Source organism: Miniopterus schreibersii, assembly GCF_964146895.1.
Source record: "Miniopterus schreibersii genome assembly, chromosome: 8".
NCBI classification, from domain to species: domain Eukaryota; kingdom Metazoa; phylum Chordata; class Mammalia; order Chiroptera; family Miniopteridae; genus Miniopterus; species Miniopterus schreibersii.
In genome coordinates, this window is record NC_138109.1 from 58,610,533 (window position 1) to 58,630,451 (window position 19,919).

The 19,919-nt window shown below is 35.3% G+C and overlaps 1 protein-coding gene across 1 annotated transcript in view; it reads right to left on the minus strand.

The window, feature by feature from the left end:
• Positions 1-19,919, minus strand: part of HFM1 (helicase for meiosis 1) — a gene marked incomplete at both ends in the record, with an annotated part of 83,322 nt that overhangs the window by 47,318 nt on the left and 16,085 nt on the right. The window contains 10 exons of the mRNA XM_081144370.1: positions 2,915-3,060; positions 3,390-3,491; positions 3,597-3,640; positions 9,470-9,558; positions 9,642-9,842; positions 14,020-14,178; positions 14,387-14,464; positions 15,039-15,190; positions 16,120-16,252; positions 16,724-16,794. Coding sequence (XP_081000496.1) covers positions 2,915-3,060; positions 3,390-3,491; positions 3,597-3,640; positions 9,470-9,558; positions 9,642-9,842; positions 14,020-14,178; positions 14,387-14,464; positions 15,039-15,190; positions 16,120-16,252; positions 16,724-16,794 — 1,175 coding nt within the window. The remainder of the gene's footprint in view (positions 1-2,914; positions 3,061-3,389; positions 3,492-3,596; positions 3,641-9,469; positions 9,559-9,641; positions 9,843-14,019; positions 14,179-14,386; positions 14,465-15,038; positions 15,191-16,119; positions 16,253-16,723; positions 16,795-19,919) is intronic.

Below are 19,919 nucleotides of genomic sequence, written 5' to 3' on the forward strand. Positions count from 1 at the left end.
TTATTTTGAAACCTAAGCCAAAGTTCAAATATAAAATCTTAATCTTTTGTTTAACAAAAAATACACAAAAAGGATTTGCTTTTTACTTATCTTTAAAATGTTACAAAAAGTGAAGGAGATCAAAGATGTCGGCAGATTGAGTGGAAGCTACACTGACCCTCTCCCAGGACCAAACTAGAATTACAGCTCAAATATAGAAAAGCCATCCTGAATAATCAACTGCAACTGAAGACTAGCTGGAGAGCACCCTCATAACCAGGGATCTAAAGTGGAGACCGCATAGAGACTGGTAGGAAGTATGGAGGCATGAGAGGACCGGCTGGGCTCCCACAGGCAGCAGCTGAAGGTTTGGAGAGATATCTCAGCTGTTGGGGGTTCCTATTGAGAACCCTTGGGTCTGAACCCCAAGCTAGGCTCCCCAGCCCAGAGCACCAGAACTGAGAAAGGTACCCACATAACATCTGGATGTGAAAATCAGCAGGGTTTCTGTCTGCCAGGGAGAGATGGCTGGAAATGCAGGCACCCTCTTGAAGAACAAACGCAGTTTCATGTGCAGCCATTCACCTTGGGCTCTGGCGGAGGGAAGGCACAGTAGACTAGAGCAGTGTGAGGAGAATCCAGGGGGCTGGTTGTGGGGACAGATCTCAGAGGGCAACCATCTGGACTCCAGTGCTGAGTCATTCCCCCATACTGCAGAGGACATCTTTCTCAGGCAGACATTTACCTTCCAAGCAGCTTTTGCCTGGGGCGGGGGGCAATTGCCCCACCCTGCTGGAAAACCTCTGGCCCCACCCCATGGCGTTTCAATAGCCTGAGGCTCATTAAGAGACTGAATAATAGTCTCTGGGTGCTTTGAGTCAGACTGACTTGCTTCTGACCCAGGGCTTGGAAAAGCAGACCTTGGTGCACATCTTGGTCCTGTCCAAACACACCCAGCCCCAGCAGAGGAAACCAGAAGCTGTGGAGAGTGGAAAACTTCACAGAGGGCACTCAAGGCCAGTCACAAACAGTGTCTGACATTGGCCTGCACCAGCAACCATGCAAAAGACTGGGAGTCCTAGCAGATCTACCTAACACATAGAAACAAATCCAAACAGGCAGCCAAAATGGGGAGACAAAAAAAACAAGCCCCAAATGAAAGGACAAAAGAATTCTTCAGAAAAAGAGCTAAATAAAATGGAGATGCTCAGCAATCTATCAGATATACAGTCCAGAATACTGATCATAAAGATGCTCAACAGCATGAAAAAAGATATAGAAACAATGAAGGAAATTAAGAATGACGGAGTAGAAATTAAAAAAAACACTGGAAGGAATAAACAGCAGATTAGGGGAAGCTAAGGATGAGATCAGTGAATTAGAAAACAGGGTATAAAAAAATCACTCAATCAGAGAACCAAAAAGAAAATACAATTTAAAAAACAGGAGGACAGCTTAAGGGAGCTGTGGGACAACATGAAATATAACACTATTTGCATCATAGGAGTGCAAGAAGAGGTTGAAAGTAAGCAAGGGTTAGAGAACCTGTTTGAAGAAATAATGGCAGAAAACTGCCCTAACCTGGTGAAGGAAAAAGCCACACAAGTTAGGAGGCACAGAGAGTCCCAAGCAAGAAGAGCCCAAAGAAGCCCATGCCCAGACACATCATAATTAAAATGCCAAAAATCCAAGACAAAGAGAGAATCTTAAAGGCAGCAAGAGAAAAGCAAGCTGTTACCTACAAAGGAGCTCCCATAAGGCTGTCAGCTGATTTCTCATCAGAAACTCTACAGGCCAGAAGGGAATGGCATAAAGTATTCAAGGTAATGCAAAACAAGGATCTGAAATCAAGACTACTCTATCCAGCAAGGCTATCATTCAAAATAGATGGTGAAATAAAGAGCTTTCCAAACAAAGAAAGGCTAAAGGAATTTATCACCACAATCTTGCATTTCTAGCATTGCAAGAAATGTTAAAGGGACTGCTGTAATAAGTTGAAATAGAATGAGAAACACAGGCATAAAGAAATAAAATGGCAATAGATAGGTACCTATCAATAATAACCTTAAATAGAAATGGATTAAATGTCCCAATCAAAAGACACAGGGTAGCTGAAAACAAGACCCAAATATATGCTGTCTATAAGAGACCCACCTCAGAATAAAAGACTCACACAGGCTGGAAAACAACAAAAACAAAACTTCTGGAGGTCTTTAAAGGAGAGATTGATAGCAATACAGTCATAGGAGGAAACTTTAACACCCCACTGACTTCACTGGATAGATCTTCCAGGCAAAAAATCAACAAGGAAACAGTGACTCTAAATGACACTCTAGATGAGGTGGATTTAATTGGCATTTACAAAACATTCCACTCCAAAGCTGCAGAATAGACATTCTCCTCAAGTGCACATGGGACATTCCCGATAGACCACACGTTAGGACACAAAACAAGTCTCTACAAGTTCAAGAAGACTAAAATCATATCAAGCATCTTCTCAGACATTTACACAATGGAATACTATGCAGCTGTAAAAACAAAGGATTCCTTACCGTTTGAGAAAGCATGGTGGGACCTGGAGAGTATTATGCTAAGCTAAATAAGTCAGTCAGAGAAAGACAAGTATCACATGATCTTACTCACAGGTGGACTCTAATGAACAAAATAAACCGATGAACCCGATGAACAAAACAGATCCAGAGACATAGAAGCATGGAACAGACTGATGAATCTCAGAGGGAAGGTGGAGGGGGAGAGATTAACAAAAGAATTTATATGCATATATGCATAACCCATGGATACAAATAATAGTGGGGTGAAGGCCTGGAAAGAGGGGTATGGGGGGAAGGGATCAATGGGGAAAAAGGGGAACATTTGTAATACTTTCAACAGTACAGATAAATTTTTTTAAAAAAAGTAAAATACTGTCACTTACTTGAGGTCGACCAGCTCTACCAATCATCTGTAGAATATCTGTTTCACTGTACTCTTCGAACATTCCTCCAACATAATGCATTGTAGATTTTACAACTACTAGATGAGCAGGCAAATTTACTCCCATAGCTAAAGTACTGGTAGTAACTGGATCAGATTAAGAAATATTACTTTCAAGCCAGATAAGGACTTATATATAATTTATTTAAAAATGAAGAAAATACTACAATGTACAATAATACATCTTTAAAAATTATTAAATTCTTACTTTTCAAATTGCACTATACTCAGTAACATGACAAAGAACTAAAACTGGCAACAAATTTACTTAGCATGTGTATGCATGAATAGTTACATAATTTGGGGGTTGGAAAAAAAACATAAATAAGTCAGAATACTTTAGCTTTTTCTTTTATCCTCTTAAAAATAATTTTCCAAAATATCTTATAATACCCACAAGAATATATTTTACTTACAAAGAGCTGGTAGATCTCCAACAGTAAAAGCTCCTTCAATTACTTTTCTATCTGACAGCTCCATACCAGCATGATGATAAGCAACACCATGTATTAAGGTATCTGTAACAGAAATATATCATCTGTTATATACTATTAATATTTAATCAATAAATGATTCTTTTTAACTATAGCTGAAATACTATTCAAAAATTACTCTAAACCTACCTCTCAGTTTTGAATCTTTGATGGAATATGCATACTTCTGTAACCTATTTAAAAATACCATAAAGTTATTGAGAATTATTTCCATGAATATCAAAAATCTCTTAAATAGCTTATTATTTTGAGGCTAACAGATATAAAAATACTTTCACAATATCACTATTTGAAAACCATCTTTAAGAAGTAGAGAATATCTAACTTTCACTGTCAAAAAATCCCTAATTTTACAACTTTTTTTTGCAAAAAAGTTGAATAGTCTAATTTAAAAATGGGCAATGGACCTGAATAGAAATTATTCCAAAGAAGACATGCAATGGTCAACGGTACATAAAAAAGTGCTCAATATCACTAATAATCAGAGAAATGCAAATCAAAACCACAATTAGATTGCACCTCATACTTGTTAGAATGGCTATCATAAAAAGGACAAGGTAATAAGTGGTGGCGAGTATGTGGAGAAATGGGAGCCCTGTACATTGTTGGTGGGAATATAAAGTGGTACAGCCACTATGAAATACAGTATGGAGGTTCCTCAAAAACTTAAAAATAGACCCAGCAATCCCACTTCTGAGTTATATCCAAAAGATACAAAATCAGTATCTCAAAGAGGTATCTGTACTCCCATGTTCATTACAGCATTATTTCACAATAGTCAAGAATGGAAATAACCCTAAGTGTCCATTGACAGATGAATGGATAAAGAACATGATATATATATCTCACATGGAATATTATTCAGCCTTAGCAAAGAAGGAAATTCTACTTTTTTCAACAACATGGATGGACCTGGAGGGCATTATGCTATTTGAAATTGGTCAGATAAAGAAAGAAAAATACTGCATGGTATGTGGAATCTAGAAGAAGAAAAAAAGTCGACCAATATAAACAGAGTAGAAAAGTGGATGCCAGGGGCTGGGGGTGGAAGAAAATAGGGAGAGGTTGGTAAAAGGGTACAAACTTTAAAAAAAAAAAAAGAAGAAGTCCCTAATTTATCAGCTGTAACACTGAAGCTCACTTTTAAATCAGGAATTTGAAGAACTCACTTTCTACAGCAATAATCATTATAAATGATTATGTTCATGGGTCAAAATATAAGCCTACTTTTATAATTTGCCTGAAAAATATTTGTAGGAAATAACATTTTTAAACTTCTACTATATCACTAGTAAGTAAAACAAAAAAGATGGAAGAAATAGTTGTTTACTGTGGTCTGAGATATGGCCCTTAACATTAGGTTAGAAGAGAAAAGGAAGAGAGTTTCTGGGCAACTTGAAAAGAATTCTGGATACTTTTGAAGATTTTGTAGGTTAGTAGGGTTGGTTCTTAATTATGTCTAAGAACCTCCATATTTGTGTATGTCTATTTCCTGGTTGCAAATATGACACTAGTAGGCATTATTTTAAATATAACATTCCCAACTTTTTAAAGGGTTCATAATGTGATGGAAGAGAGGGAACGGGGAAAGAACATGTTAGTATTAAGCACAAACTGTATGTGACATACTGTTAGGTGTCTTAGGTGTTTTATTTAATTCTCACATTAATATGGTGAGATAGATAGTTGATTCCCATGTATCCAACCCTGATTAAGCAATTGAAGCTGAGAGAAGTTAAGTCATGTGCCCAGTGGTACATAGCTAGTAAAAGTATCAGCACTGCCATTCAAATCTGGGTTTCTAACTTCATGCTGTTTCTAATACCATCATTTTATTCCTGAAAATTAAAAACAGAAATATAAAAGGGGAATGGAGAAAGGAAGAAGGGGACAAAGAGTGAAGAAAGAAGAACACTGAAGGAGAAATTTTCCTAGGTAAAAGTGAAAAATGAGAAAAGGAATTATGATACATTTCTGAGTTTAAAAAAAATGGTTATCTGAAAGAAAGTGAGCTAATTTGCAGTAGAGAACAAGGTAAAAGGGAAAGGGTGAAATGGATATTAGTTTTTGGGGTTTTTTAAACAAATGCTTTTTTTAAAATTTTTATTTTTAATATATCTTTATTGATTTCAGAGAGAGTAAGGGAGAGGGAGAAGAAGAGATAGAAACCATCAATGATGAGAGAATCATTGATTGGCTGCCTCCTGCATGCCCCTGACTAGGGATCAAGCCCGCAACCTGGGCATGTGCCCTGACCGGGAACTCGAACCACAATCTCCTGGATCCTAGGTCTATGCTCAATCTCTGAGCCACGTCCGGCCAGGCTGGAAATTAGTTTTAAGGGTACTTAACTGTTAACTATTTCAGTTCCTTTCTCATATAAATAGGTTTGGCTAAAAAATGCTAATTAATTATTAAGTATTCACCTTGGGAAGCCATATCGTTATCTATGTGAATGATGCCACCATTGTACAAGAATTCCGTAAGTTTTTAAAAATTGACTTCCAAGTTAGTTATGAGCAACAAAATAAGTCTCATTATTTGATAGCTACATGTTTCTGACTAAATATCACATAACCCAACTTAATCGTCACTCACCCAACAAACAGAAGGCTCCTAACTCACAGCTACTTATAGCCTTTTTACTCTATAACATACTTTTAAAAAAATTCAGTTTTACCTTTATTACTTGTTTTATAATGAATTGATAAACTTGTTTTTGAAACCCCATCTTTGTTAAAAACATTTAGAAAGTTAATAATCAAGAATGTTATAAAACCAAGCACAGCTGGTATGAAAAGTATCAATCATGACTTGATTATAGAAAAGGTTTTGCCAGCATAATGACCTAATTGATGCATACATTCTCCCAATATGCTTGATCTAAGGCCATAAATAGCCAAGGAGTATTCTGATTAAAACCAAAGGCTCAGGAGACATTCTCACTATGAGAAAACTAACAATTAGCTTCCTGAAGTTAACCAACAAATTTCAACATACAGAAATATTGTATTATTTAAATGCATAATACAACAGAAAATTATTTAATAAAAAGCTAAAGAGACAAGAGTCCCCCAAAGTGAGGCATGTTAGACAGGTTTAGAAACCTTAGTAACAAAATCTGGGACTTGATGGGAGTCTTATGGGAGTTGCTAGAATGTCACTGGTTAAAGGGAAATTGATTAAGCAGTAGTCTCTTTCCCTAGTCTATACCAATTCAAAATCCCATCCCATCCCATCCTATCCATCCCATCCTATCCATCCCATCCTATCCATCCCATCCTATCCATCCCATCCTAACCATCCCATCCTATCCATCCCATCCCATCCCATCCCATCCCATCCCATCCCATCCCATCCCATCCCATCCCATCCCATCCCATCCCATTTATGCTTTCCTCAGGGAATGAAGCAAAAGAAGAACATACTAATGAGATTCTCTTCAACTGTTTATTGTTCCTAGTAAAAGACTGACTTGATATATGATAATATTCTTTGGAGTATAAAACAAAGAGGTGGGTAGAAAGAAATCTATGCTATTATTATGTGGTTAACATTAATTTCACTTTCTCCCTTTCTGTCTACCTCTCAGACATCACCTACTTTTTGGCAATAAGGTCTTTGTTGGTTCCTCTCACTCAGTCTGGGTCTTTTCTGTATCTTATTGCTTTATCAAGCTTTGATGATATTTGTACTAAAAGCAATAATCTACATGCTTCAACTCTAGAGATATTTTTTCATATGGCAGTAACTAAAGGTATCAAGTTAAATCCTTGAAGTGGAAGTAAAATTATAAAAATAGTATATAAAGTATGGATAGGAGGCTACATAGGTAATTCTTTAATGGACTAAATGGCCAGAGATCCAACTTTTTAGTGAATAGAAAGACAAAGAATGTCAGAAAACTACAGTGGTATCCTCTAGGCTTGGTACACATCTTTGGTTGACAAAGTGACCAGAAGTGTGGTAGCTGCAGTATAGACTGGTAAATGGAAAGCTGACCTGACCTGAAGTAGAAAAAAGTACATCCCCCCCATACAAAATTAGTTAGAAAAATCAATCTCTGCTCATATATACATGTAATTATCCAATCCAATTTTAGTCTGAAGTCTATCACTAAACATGTTTACTGATTCCCAAAAGTTGTTATTAATAATAACTTAAGCTAATATTCATTAAGTAGTAATCATATGCTGGTGCTTTCCTGAGAACCGCTAAGTGCTAAGAATGAGTGGTGCCCGACCAGGGTGGCTCAGAGGTTGAGCATCAACCTAGGATCCAGGAGATCGCGGTTCAGTTCCCGGTCAGGGCACATGCCCAGGTTGCAGGCTCAATGCCCAGTGGGGATCGTGCAGGACGCAGCAGATCAATGACTCTCTCATCATTGATGTTTCTATCTCTCTCTCTCCCTCTCCTTCTCCTCTCTCTGAAATCAATAAAGATATATTAAAAAAAAAAAAAGAGTGGTAAATAAGATGACCATAAGTCCTCCTTTCCTCAATAAGTTTATAATCTAATGAATAGAACAGGTATTAAAATAACAATTAAACAATTATAACCAGTGCTGTGAAACAAAAGCATAAGGTAGCCATAAAAGTAAGTAAAGGGAAACTGAAGATCATGAAACACTTCCTGAAAAACTGACATTAAAGGTAAAACTTGAAGGATGAATTAACAGCTAGGTAAAAAAAACATTTCAGGCAAAGAACACACAATGCAGGAAAGCCCTGTTTAGGGTAACAGTTTGGTGTATGGTATTTACAGAAGAGAGTCCAGTATAGTTTTAGTATAATGAGTAGTGGGGGAGCATGTTCATGATGAGTCTGGAGAATTAGCTAGATATCACATTATACAGGGTATTGCAGGCCATATTAAGGATTTAAGATTTTATCCTAAAGACAATAAGAAATTATTAAAGAGTTTGAAGCAGGAAACTGACATATTTAGATTTGCAATTTTAAACAATCACTGCTATGTAGATAATAGACTAAAGTGGGAAGAGTGTATGTGTGGTCAACAGATAAAAGGCAAGAGATTAATAGTGACTTGAACTAGGGAGTGACAGTGCTGATGGAGACAAAGTAATATATTTGAGATATATTTAGAAGTAAGAATAAATAGGATTTAGTAACTGGCTGCCTATGGGAAGAAAAGTGAGGGAGATGCCAATGATAGGTTTCTGCTGTAAGACACAGGAAGATGATGTATAATTAAGATGGGGAACACTGGAAGAGAGGCTGGTTTGAGAGAAAGGACCAAGGTTCTATTTTGGACATGTTGAGCTTGAGAAGCCTACAGATATACAAGTGGAGGTGTCAGTTAGGCAGATAGACTGTAGACATGGAACTCAGAATGGAGGTCTGGGTTGGAGCTAAAAATTTGGGAATTCATAGACATACATAAATATGTGTGTACATATATACTTTGAATCCATGTGATAGATACAAATATTTAGTTGTGTGGAATTAGAGAGAATAAACCTTGGCTAGAACCCTTATAATGTTAACATTTAAAAAGTTAAAATGTTGAGAGTTGGGTAAAAGAGGTGAAAGAGGGACTAAGAATCAGCTGCCAACAAAGTAGGAGGAAACTTGGTAGAGAAGGATCATGGAAGCACAGAGTCCAGAGTTTTTTAAATAAGGTGGGAATGGTCAGATGTGTTAGAGGCTCCTGAGAGATGAATTAGCAAGATCCCCTTTGGTGAAAGATTACAACAGGTATTGGATTGAATGTGGGCAAAAAAATAAAAATAAATAAAAACAGCAATATGAATAATCTTTCAAGAAATCTGGCTATGAAATAAATACAGGATCATAGTTGCACTAATTTCATTACCTCACTTAATCCTCTAAATCACTATTATCCTTATTTTACAGATGAGGAAACTGAGGCTTGACGAGGTCAAGTAACTTGAAAAGGTTACAAAAGGAGCCCACTTTTCCCATTTCATCTACATAATCCCTAAGTCTTTCTATCTCCAAGAAAAAAATGAAAAAATATACCTCTGTTTCTGTTCCACAGTCATAATAAATTTAGCATTTTTCACAAGAATAGAAGCAGCCTGTTGCACACCTTTCCTTGTTGCACAAAACTAAAAATGAATGAGTAATTTTTGTATTAATCACATTAAAAGCTGAGTATTATACTAAAAAATAAAGAACCAACAATCCATACCACAAGTGTGGGTTTCTGATCAGAGTACTCTTGTATAACAGTGGCGATTTTGTAGTTGAGGGTTAAATCAAACTTAAATTCAGTTTGGTTACTACAGCAGGGAAATCCAAGGACCACTTTCCGAAGTTTCACAGGTCTATGGCTCTCATCCATTTTCAGACATATAGCAGGTCTTTTACCATTTGAAAGCCATTCTGCAATCTTCAAATAATAGAAATATATACATTAAGTTTTTTCTAATAATGTTTTACGGCTAAAAATAACCCAATTATAGACCACTTTAAAGTCAAAGTATAAAAATATTTAATCAAATAGTCTTTTTCAATATTACATATTTCATTGACACTATTCTATTGATATATTGGTAAATATCACCAATAGCAGTATTTCAAGATTATACCCACTTTTCACCATGGTAAACTTTCAATTAATTATTATTATTTCATTTTCTTTTCCTTCTTAAGAGTCCAAAGTAAAATTAAGTTGATTTTGGCAGAGAAATTGAATTTCTCACTATCACTGTAACTTCTTTGCTATTTTTCAGAACTATGTCTAGATACAGCTGACACTTTTGTGTTGTTCTAAGTACCAGCTGAAGAATAGCAAAGTAATGGTTGGCTTATACTGGTAAGGGTTGACAAGTTTTAAACAAAGAATAAATAAATACTTGAGAGATGGGACTGTCAAAGCACATCAGATTCAATCCTAGAGCGACTAGTTGGAACTGAGGTGAGCAATGGTGAGCAGTGGTGAGCAATCTTTTATCTTCATACAGCCTGGTAAGTAATCAGATTTTTTACCCTGCTATGAACCTGACCACTGCTTTGAAAAGAAGATGGATTAATGAGTTGCTAGTTGTGTAAGAAGAAATTAAAACACTTTCAAGCTACCATGGTTAGGAATGAGATTACATAAGATTACTTAACAGTTTGAGAGTGGCAGAGGCCAATGACACAGACCTTAAGTTAGGGGAAAATTGAGAAAGGGAACTAGTAGAAAGGGACAGGGAAACAGCTTTCACAGAAGTAGTGATTGTCACAACAAGAGAGTTTCAAGAATCACATAATATTTACAATCTTGCTCCCTGGCATATGTCATCAGTTTGTCTCAAATTAACTCTTGTAAAAATTTTCTAAAATAAAAATTACACGATATTGATATTTAATAATTGCTTACAAATCAGTAAGAAAAATTTAGTATCCCAATGTGAAAAAATAGTAAAGGACATAACCCGGCAAGTTGCAAAAAACAGAACTTAAAGTAGTTGAGAATATATGAAAATATTTACTAAGGTAGAAATCAAAGCAGCACAAAATTTTCAAATAAGGTACCATTTTAAACAAGTTTAAAGAAATTTAACAACTATTTAAAAGTAATAATAACAATAATAATTTCATTATTATATTCTCCAGTGTTAGAATACAGAGAAATGGCTTAAGGTAGAAGTGTAAATGAATATAACATTTATTGAAAACACTGTGTCTTTAACAATTTTATAAATCCTTGGATTCATTATTCTACTTTAGAAGTTAACTCTAAGGAAATAATCATGATGTTTTCAAAGATAAATTAATTTCAACACTATTTATAATAGCAAAAAATGAAAATAATCTTCCATCATTAAAAAATTAAATTATAATAAAACTACAAAATTGTATTGAAGAAAATATTAATGACATGGAAACATTTGTAGGTGACATGCAAATCAAAAGGAGTATGTACATTATTATTCTATCTATACATCTGGAAAGACAAACACTGAGTTTTTATTGTTTATATATACTTTATAATTTTTTCTATTATTCTTGAATATGAACAAAACAAGTCAGATTAAGGAAAAAAATGATGAATTGTGACCAATTAAAGATAAAAGCAAAATTTTCCATTGTATTAGGCAATATAGCAGCTATTTGTGAAAACAATTTCTAAGAAGTAGCAGGAGGAAAGTCATATTACAGTAGGCTGAGAAGTAAATAGTGAGAAAGTAGAATGAGACTAAACTATATTTCAAGTTTGCAAAATAATGGAAGAAAAAAATAGGACATACATACATTATAGAAAGTATAAAACTGCATATAATTATTTATTTTCATGTCCGTGTGCCCCATTAACTATGAAATTCTTCAAGGACAGGGTCTATATGTTTTCACTTCTGCATCTATCATTAGTGCTTATCACAATGCTAGGCACACGGCTAGAGATTCAAATATGGCACCTGCCTGCCAGCTGTGTGCGGGGAGGGCTCGCCAAAGGACAATGGCCTCCGCCAGCTCTTCTGCCTGGGGGAAAGCCACCTCTCCACCTCTCACCCCAATTTCAGGCAGGAGACTTCTGGTTTACAGTTGGACATAGAAAGAGTTTGAAAGCTTGTCACTCTGTCCTCAATAAGAAAAAATGCTGAACAAACTGAAAAATCAACAGCTCTTCTTAGATGATCAGAGAATGAGGTGACAGGGCAAACTGCTGCCTCTGAAACTAGATAAACAGGCAATACAGAGAATCACAGCTCATTAGGAGCAGAACCCACAACAGGAGTCAATATGCAACCCACACCTAGAGCCAGACTTGGTAGGATGCTTCAAGCTTCAAGCTATTGTTGAGGAATTGCTGGAGGCTCAGTGTAGATTAGCTTGAGGGTTAAAAACTCAAAGGGGGCCAGTGGTGAGAAATGGGGAGAGGTTCTCACACCTTCATAAGTTTTATCTCTTGGAACATCACAAGGTTTCTCACTGTGACCACCAGAGAAAAATTCTCTAGCACTTCCCACAGAGGGAAAAGTAGCTGTTTTGGAATGTGCCTAAAGATCTCTGTTATCCTTAATGAGGCCTGTCCTCCAGTGAAACTGTTTTATAAGAGCCTAATGTACTAGAGTTTTACCAAAGCCTAATCTTCATGGCGGGAGGGAAATATCCACCTCCAGCACCCTCTATCATTCCTGCCTCACCTAAGATGCAGGAGGGGAACTGAGAAGCACAGTGAAGTTTACAGCCTTGAGAAACAGGTTCACTGAAAGATGGACCTAATCCCAGGACTATAGAATGCTTCCCTTCCCCCCACACCTCACCATCATCAATAGGGCATCTGTAAAAAATCAGGGGATTATACCTGAAAGAACAGCAAACCTCAGACCCCATTTAAGGAGTCTCTAGCAAAACATAAAGACAAGGGAAACAAAAGCAAGGCCTGGAGGAAATTTCAGCCTCTGACATCACAGCTGCAGTCAATAGTAAACCCAACTTCACTCCCAGGCAAATAAACATAAATCTCAGGTGAAAGCCTGTTTATGTACATGTACAACAAATCACCATGGTGTACACTTTAAATATCTTACCATTTTATTTGTCCACTACACCTCAGTAAAACTGAAATGTTTTTAAAGGCCTATTTAACTCAGTTTCTTCTACCTGATGTATCATGTTCAGCTTTCAAAAAAAAAAAAAAATTGCAAGGCATGCCAAAAGGCAAAACATACAGTCTAAAATGACAAAACAAGTATTAGAACCAGACTCAGATTTGGCAGACATTTGGGAATTATCAGAGCAAGAATTTTAAATAACCATGATTAAGATGTTAAGGATTCTAATAAAAATGTGGACAACATGCAAAAAAAGATGGGTTTTATAAGCAGAGAGATGGGGACTCAAAAAAAGGTTCTAAAGGAATACTAGAAATAAAAGATAACAGCAGAAATGAAGAAAACTTTAACAGGCTCATCAATAGAATGGACACAGGCAAGGAAAGACTCAACAAGTTTTAAGACATGTCAACAGAAAAAAAAGAAAGAGAAATGTCAACAGAATTTTTATAACTGAATCTAAAAAGAAAAAGGTATGAAAAAGAAAACCGAATACACTTGGACTGTGGGATAATTACAAAAGATGCAACATACACAAAATGGGAACATCAAAAAAAGAAGAAAGAGAGAAACCAACAGAAGAAATCATTGACGTTAACGGCTGACAATTTTCCAGAATAAATGACTCCAAACCACAAAAAAACAAACAAACAAAAAAACAGTGCTAGGCACACAGAATTGGGGGAGGTGGATGGTAATCATCTAACCAACTGGAGTCAGCTGGTTACAACAACCATTAGCCAAGTTATTACAAGGTATCTGAAACCCATGAAACTAAGACTTTTATATACTAGTAAACAACAGACTTGCACCAAAAATGTGTCATTAAAAATAATCATCCAAATGTTATGGCCTTAATACTACCTTCTCAATGAAATCTAACCATTATTTTCTACAACACACTTTCCTATTGAATTGGTTAAGTGATTAACAACAACAAAACCCCTCACTTTTCCCTAAGATTAAAATGACTAAATATTTCACTAGTCATAAAAAATTTCATAGATTAAAATTCTAACTTACATCCTCAGCATTTGGAATTGTTGCAGACACAGCTACAAATCTCATTGGAATAATAGTGTTGGTATTTTCTAAAGTATGAGACAAAGACTCCACAGTTTTCATTCTGCTGACTACAACTTCAAGAGTTGGTCCACGAGTTTCATCTTTTACAACATGTACCTAAGAAAGAAATCAAGGGAAAAAATCATTAGCTATAAAAATGTAATCAATTAAAATGTGCAAGAATATTAACACTGTTCTTTAAGAAAATAAGCATTTTCCAATTAAAGGGATAAAACAAACACAGTTTGGTTGAAATGTCTTGCTCTGTCTATCCATTCTAGTCATCTTTTTGTTTATGTTGGAAACTGAATAATGTGTTCACTACCTCATCAATGAGAAACAGTCGAACCAGTTGGACCAAAGAGTTGTCTCTCCACTTCCTAGTCATGCTATCCCATTTCTCCTAGAGAAAGTAATATGAGTGGTTTAATGTAAGGAATTATAATAAATATTCAGATAAACCCATAAAATTTTGAACCTGACATGTTACAAATAATGGGCAATATTTTAGTTAACATCTTAAAAGTATCCTGAAAAAGATTTTAAAAACTTACAAAGATTCTGAAAGTCATACAAGTGTTTAAAAAACTGAACCCCCATTTATTTTTAAGTGTAACCAAAAATACTCAAAATTATAGTCTAATTACTTCTTTTAAGCTCTATCAAGATCCTTCCTCTGCAAAACATAATACTTGAGTAGAAAAATACAAGCAATGCTTATGGTTACAAATTATCTACAATAACAAATAGCCTATTCATATCTTTTGTCTATTTTTTCCATTTGGTTGTTTGTCTTTTGCTTATTAATTTGTAAATATTCCTTATATACCCTGAATACTATTATCTTTTGTTTGTTTGTTTTTACAATACAGATATATTCTTCTACTTTGTATTTTCTTTTAACTTTTTTTCTTGGTGAAGCGAAATAGATATTTTCTAATAAATCAAAGAAATAATAAAGTATAAATAACACCTACTGGAGTTGTCATAATAATGTGGGCATGCTGAATCTCAAATAGGTCATCCATTAGTGTATCTCCAGTGAGTTCTTTACAATTCAATCCTATTGGTCCAAATTTTTCTTTCCAGTCATCAAAACGCTGACTACACAGGGCTTTTATTGGTGCCACTATTATAATATAAGATACTTATTTTAAATGTCAGTGGAATTTTAAATTTATTTTCACAAAAACATTAACTAATAAAGTTACAATAAAAATACATATCTAGCCCTGGCCAGTTGTTAGAGCATTGGCCCACACACTGAAGGGTCTTGGGTTCAATTCCCAGTCATGGGCATGTACCTAGGTTGCAGGCTGGATTTCTGGCCCCAGTCAGGGTGCATGCAGGAGGCAATCAATCAATGTGTCTCTCTCGCATCAATGTTTCTCTCTCTCTCCCTTCCCCTCCCACCCTTCCACTCTCTCTAAAAATCAATGCAAAAATATCCTCAGGTGAGGATTAACAAAACAAATAAAACACAACAAAAAACATATCTAGGTGCTACCTAACATTTATAAATTAAAAGTTAACAATAGAAGCATATTATTTAGAGTTATAACATAATCACCAAACAGAACTAAAAATAGAAAAAGAAGTGATTGCTCAGGGAATTGTAACTAAGAGTGAAGAGAGGTAGGACAAGAGATATTGTTGTTCATTATAATCCTCTTTGTGATAATTGATTTTTTTTTAGCCATGTACAAAAATTACTTTGATGAAAAATTTAAATACATATATATATAAGAAAGGAGAGTTCATGTGGAAATTTCTAGAATTACAAAATGTTTTATTTTATTTGGTCATATTGCCTGTGCTTTTAAAAATAGACATATAAAGGCCAAATTCTCAATTCAAAAATTATTTTTATTTATAACTCTGAGAAAAAGTGTTTTGAATTTAATGTAACAGACAAAAGCAAAGTGGCATGTCTTTATAAAAAAAATATGGAAAACCAAATATTAAATCCTATGAGTTGAATTTGAATTTTTTTCTTACTTTAGCCTTCATGGTTTTTAATTATTAAAATTATTACTCTTAAAATATATAAATACTTACTGTAAACAATTTTAATGTTTGACCATGGCAATGGTACTTCCATTAACAATCTTGTTATAGCAAGTTCAAACAGTACAGTTTTCCCAGAACCAGTTGGAGCACAAATCACAAAATTCCTATCTGTGTAAAGAAGCTAAAATATAAAATTTAATCAATCATGGAATATATAGAATTTTTCATTCACATTCTCAATTTGTTAGAAAATATGCCTTAGGAAGACTCTAAGGAATACTAAATAGCTCAAACATTTTCATCTTTAAACTCATTAAAATTGTGACCTTGCTCGAGATCCACCACCCTCAAAAAATACCTATTAAAAATTTACTATCTTGTTTAATTTGTCAAAGTAATATGCTGCTAGACTTAGAAGAAAATAATTTTAGCTTCCAGAGAAATTTTTATAAATCTAATAAATACAAACCAACCCACCTATAAAAATCACATGCATTCATTTTAACAAATATTTTTTGAGCTCCTATAATATACCAGTCACTGAATGTGGCACTGGGGCCATAAAGATGAATGCCTCTAGTCCCTGCCCCTAGAGGGCAAACAATCTAGTAAGAAAAAGCAGATAAGTAAATAATTATAATAAAATACTTACATCATCAAAGGCTTTGGACTGTATATAGTTGAAGTATGGGAATTCTTTGAAAATACTTCTAAATTTTGCCGCTTAGAATAACATTAAGGAGTCAAATATTTTGGAATTTTAAAAACTGGTTACTTTTCATTTAAAAATTAAGTTAAATTAATACTGACTGATAATATTTAATGATGAGGCATTAATAGTTACTATTTTGACATCATAAGAGGGGAAGGAACCAAGATGGTAACATAGGATGCTCCTAAATTTCCCCCTACCATGAATCCACCAAATATACACCTACAAGCAGTAAGAATGATTACACCTACACACAGAACAATTCCCTCTCAGAGAAGTCCAGAAACTTCAAGATGAGTGGCTCCTATACATTGGACAATGAGAAAATATGACACTGAAATAGGTAGGGAAGGCTGAGACAACTCTCGCCACAAATCCCACCCCTAGCACAGCACCATACAATTGGGAAGGAACTCCCAATTCCCACCTTTTCCCTGAAGAGCAAAGGGTTTAAACCACACATCTAGTGACCAACTTTTAAGACTCCCACCTGAAGGACAGGGCCCCAAAACACCCAGCTCTGCAAGCCAATAGGGCTTGTATTCATATACGAGTTCCACACAACTATAGCAAAGAAGTCCTTAAATGAACATAAGAACATGCCCACACACACCACTATACACTTGCAGGTACACATCCAAGCTCAGCAGAGGGGACAGGCCCGTCTCCAGTTTCTCCCTGGGAGGAATACAACTGCATACTTCCTCAGCTGCTGCCTGAGGTTCTAGCTTCTAATCAGAACACCAATACACAGTTAAACAACTATATTTTTATGAAGATATACAAAAATTGCTGGATTGTGATAAGTGTTCCTGTTAAAAGTTAAATCATAATATATTATCTCCTCAAATTCCCCCCTTTCTCTCAAAGTACATGGCTACAAGGCCCTACATTATCTTGCCCCCTCACCCCCACCTTTGTGTTTCTGATCTCATGTCCGGCTACTCCTGCCTGACTAATCTCTACCTACACTGAATTCTTTTCTGTTCTTCAAAAACACCAGCCAGGCTGTTGTCCAAACTGTTCTTCCTTTCTTATTTCTTTGGCTCTTTTACTTCCTTCAATTGCTTACATCTCACCTTCTCAAAAAGACTGACCCTAATTACCCTATATAATTCTAATCCTGATTCCCTGATGCCAGCATTCCTGTTAATCATCTGTACTCTGCTCCACTTTTTTCTTTCTCCCTACTATTCATCACCTTTTAAAATACTATATGACTTATTTATACACTTAAAATTGTTCAGACCTGTCCTCTCTCCCAAGAATGTTAACTCCTCAAGGACAAGGATTCATTGTCTGTTTTCTTAACTGACATATCCCAAATACCTGAACAGTGCCTGGAAAACAGTAAGCACCTAATTAATATAGGTTTGCATTTACTGAGTCAAGCAAATAATTTATAAATTTTCATTTTACTTTCAGTTTTGCAGCGTGTCAGAATATTTGTACCAAAACAAAATGTAATTTTCAGTTTGTCAATCCATCAGCTTTTGAAGGAATCTCATTTTTCCTCCAAAATATGTCTCCTCCTATAAAATATTTATTTGTAACAAAGCCCACATGTGGGCCATCATGCTGGTTTTTCTCTCATTAGGTAGTTCCACATCCGTTTACCTTCACAAAAATGAATCTCTAATTCAGAGTAAATAGTGAATCAGTTTTCTACTCACAGGAAAATCAGCTACTAGCCCTGTTTATCATCATTATCAACACTTGATATCAAATTTTTTCCTTTTGTTCAACAAACTCTCAGCAGTGTCATTGCAATTATATGTTATTACAGATGGGGAAATGTCTGCAGGACTGAAAATGACAAGACTATTGTGGCAGTACCAATCTGACCAAACTTCTATTGTCCTGAGGATTCAAACACAATAAAATATTGGAAAAGAAGCAGAAAATAAATTGTATCCCCAAACTCTGAAATTATCATCAATAGCATTCAATCTTCCACTTTATTTTAGGTATAATCTTGGAAACAATAAAGTGTAGCAGTTCAATGAGTTTGACAGCAAATGAACTTTTTGAACAATACAATGGACACAATAGCAGGCAGTAGTCTTAATCAACAAGGAGACCTAAACAATAGAATCACTTCGGCTGTGTTAATATAGCATGAAAATCTTCAAAACTCTTCAAAAGTTACTGTCATATTATGGCAAGTTCCAGTAAGGGATCAGAAGAATTTCCCATCATAGAGATAATGAAACTATAAGTGTTTACTGCTAACCTATTTCCTATGTTCCCACTCTATTTAGATCACCAGAGAGAAGCACAGCAGGAATGAGGCCACCTGCTGAACAGGAGCACTAAAGGTTGGCTGTGTATGAGGTTATTACATCATCATATATACTGTAATCCTCTTATTGTTCCCTCCCCCCATTCTAACTCAGTTATCTGCATTGGATGCAACTTTTCACAAGGGATCAGATAAGTATTTTCTAACCATGGTTCAGAATTATCTCAGTCTGCAGAGTACCCAGGAGTGGAATCACTCTCCCCTAGATTTCTCTAGCTCAACTGCCCAATATCCGGAATTCAGTTTCTGTTTTGCCAACTAGATCAAAACTTTTTGTGGATTCTAAACGCCTTTCCCTAGTTTATGAGTCACTAATTCTGTAATCCTAACACACAATTTTGATGATGTAACTTGACCTGCTCAAAAATTCTTCATGGTTTCTCCTCATTGCTTAATAAATTTAATAAAAATAAAACCAAAAACTCTTGACCCTGGTATTCATAGCATTAAATTATGTGATCCTAAGATACCTATCCAACATTATTTCCTATGACTCATTTAATAGTAACTTCCATTTCAGCCAAACTGGAATGCCTGTTTTTTCCAAACATATTCCATCCACACTTTTACCCTCACCCTTACTCATGGATACACTTTTGCAAGAATCTCTTTGTTACCTAATCTGGCTTTCAATGCATTTGGAGATAGGAAGATTAATAAGGCATGGTCCTTGCCTTCATGGAGTCCAGAGGTTATAGGGAAATGGTCATAAAAACAGCTAATAAATTATAACAAAATAGAATAAGAACACTGTTATAGACATAACACTGGGTATCAAAGAAGCAAAGAGGATGCTACCTCCAGACCACACATATGTACTCTAAATATGTAAAT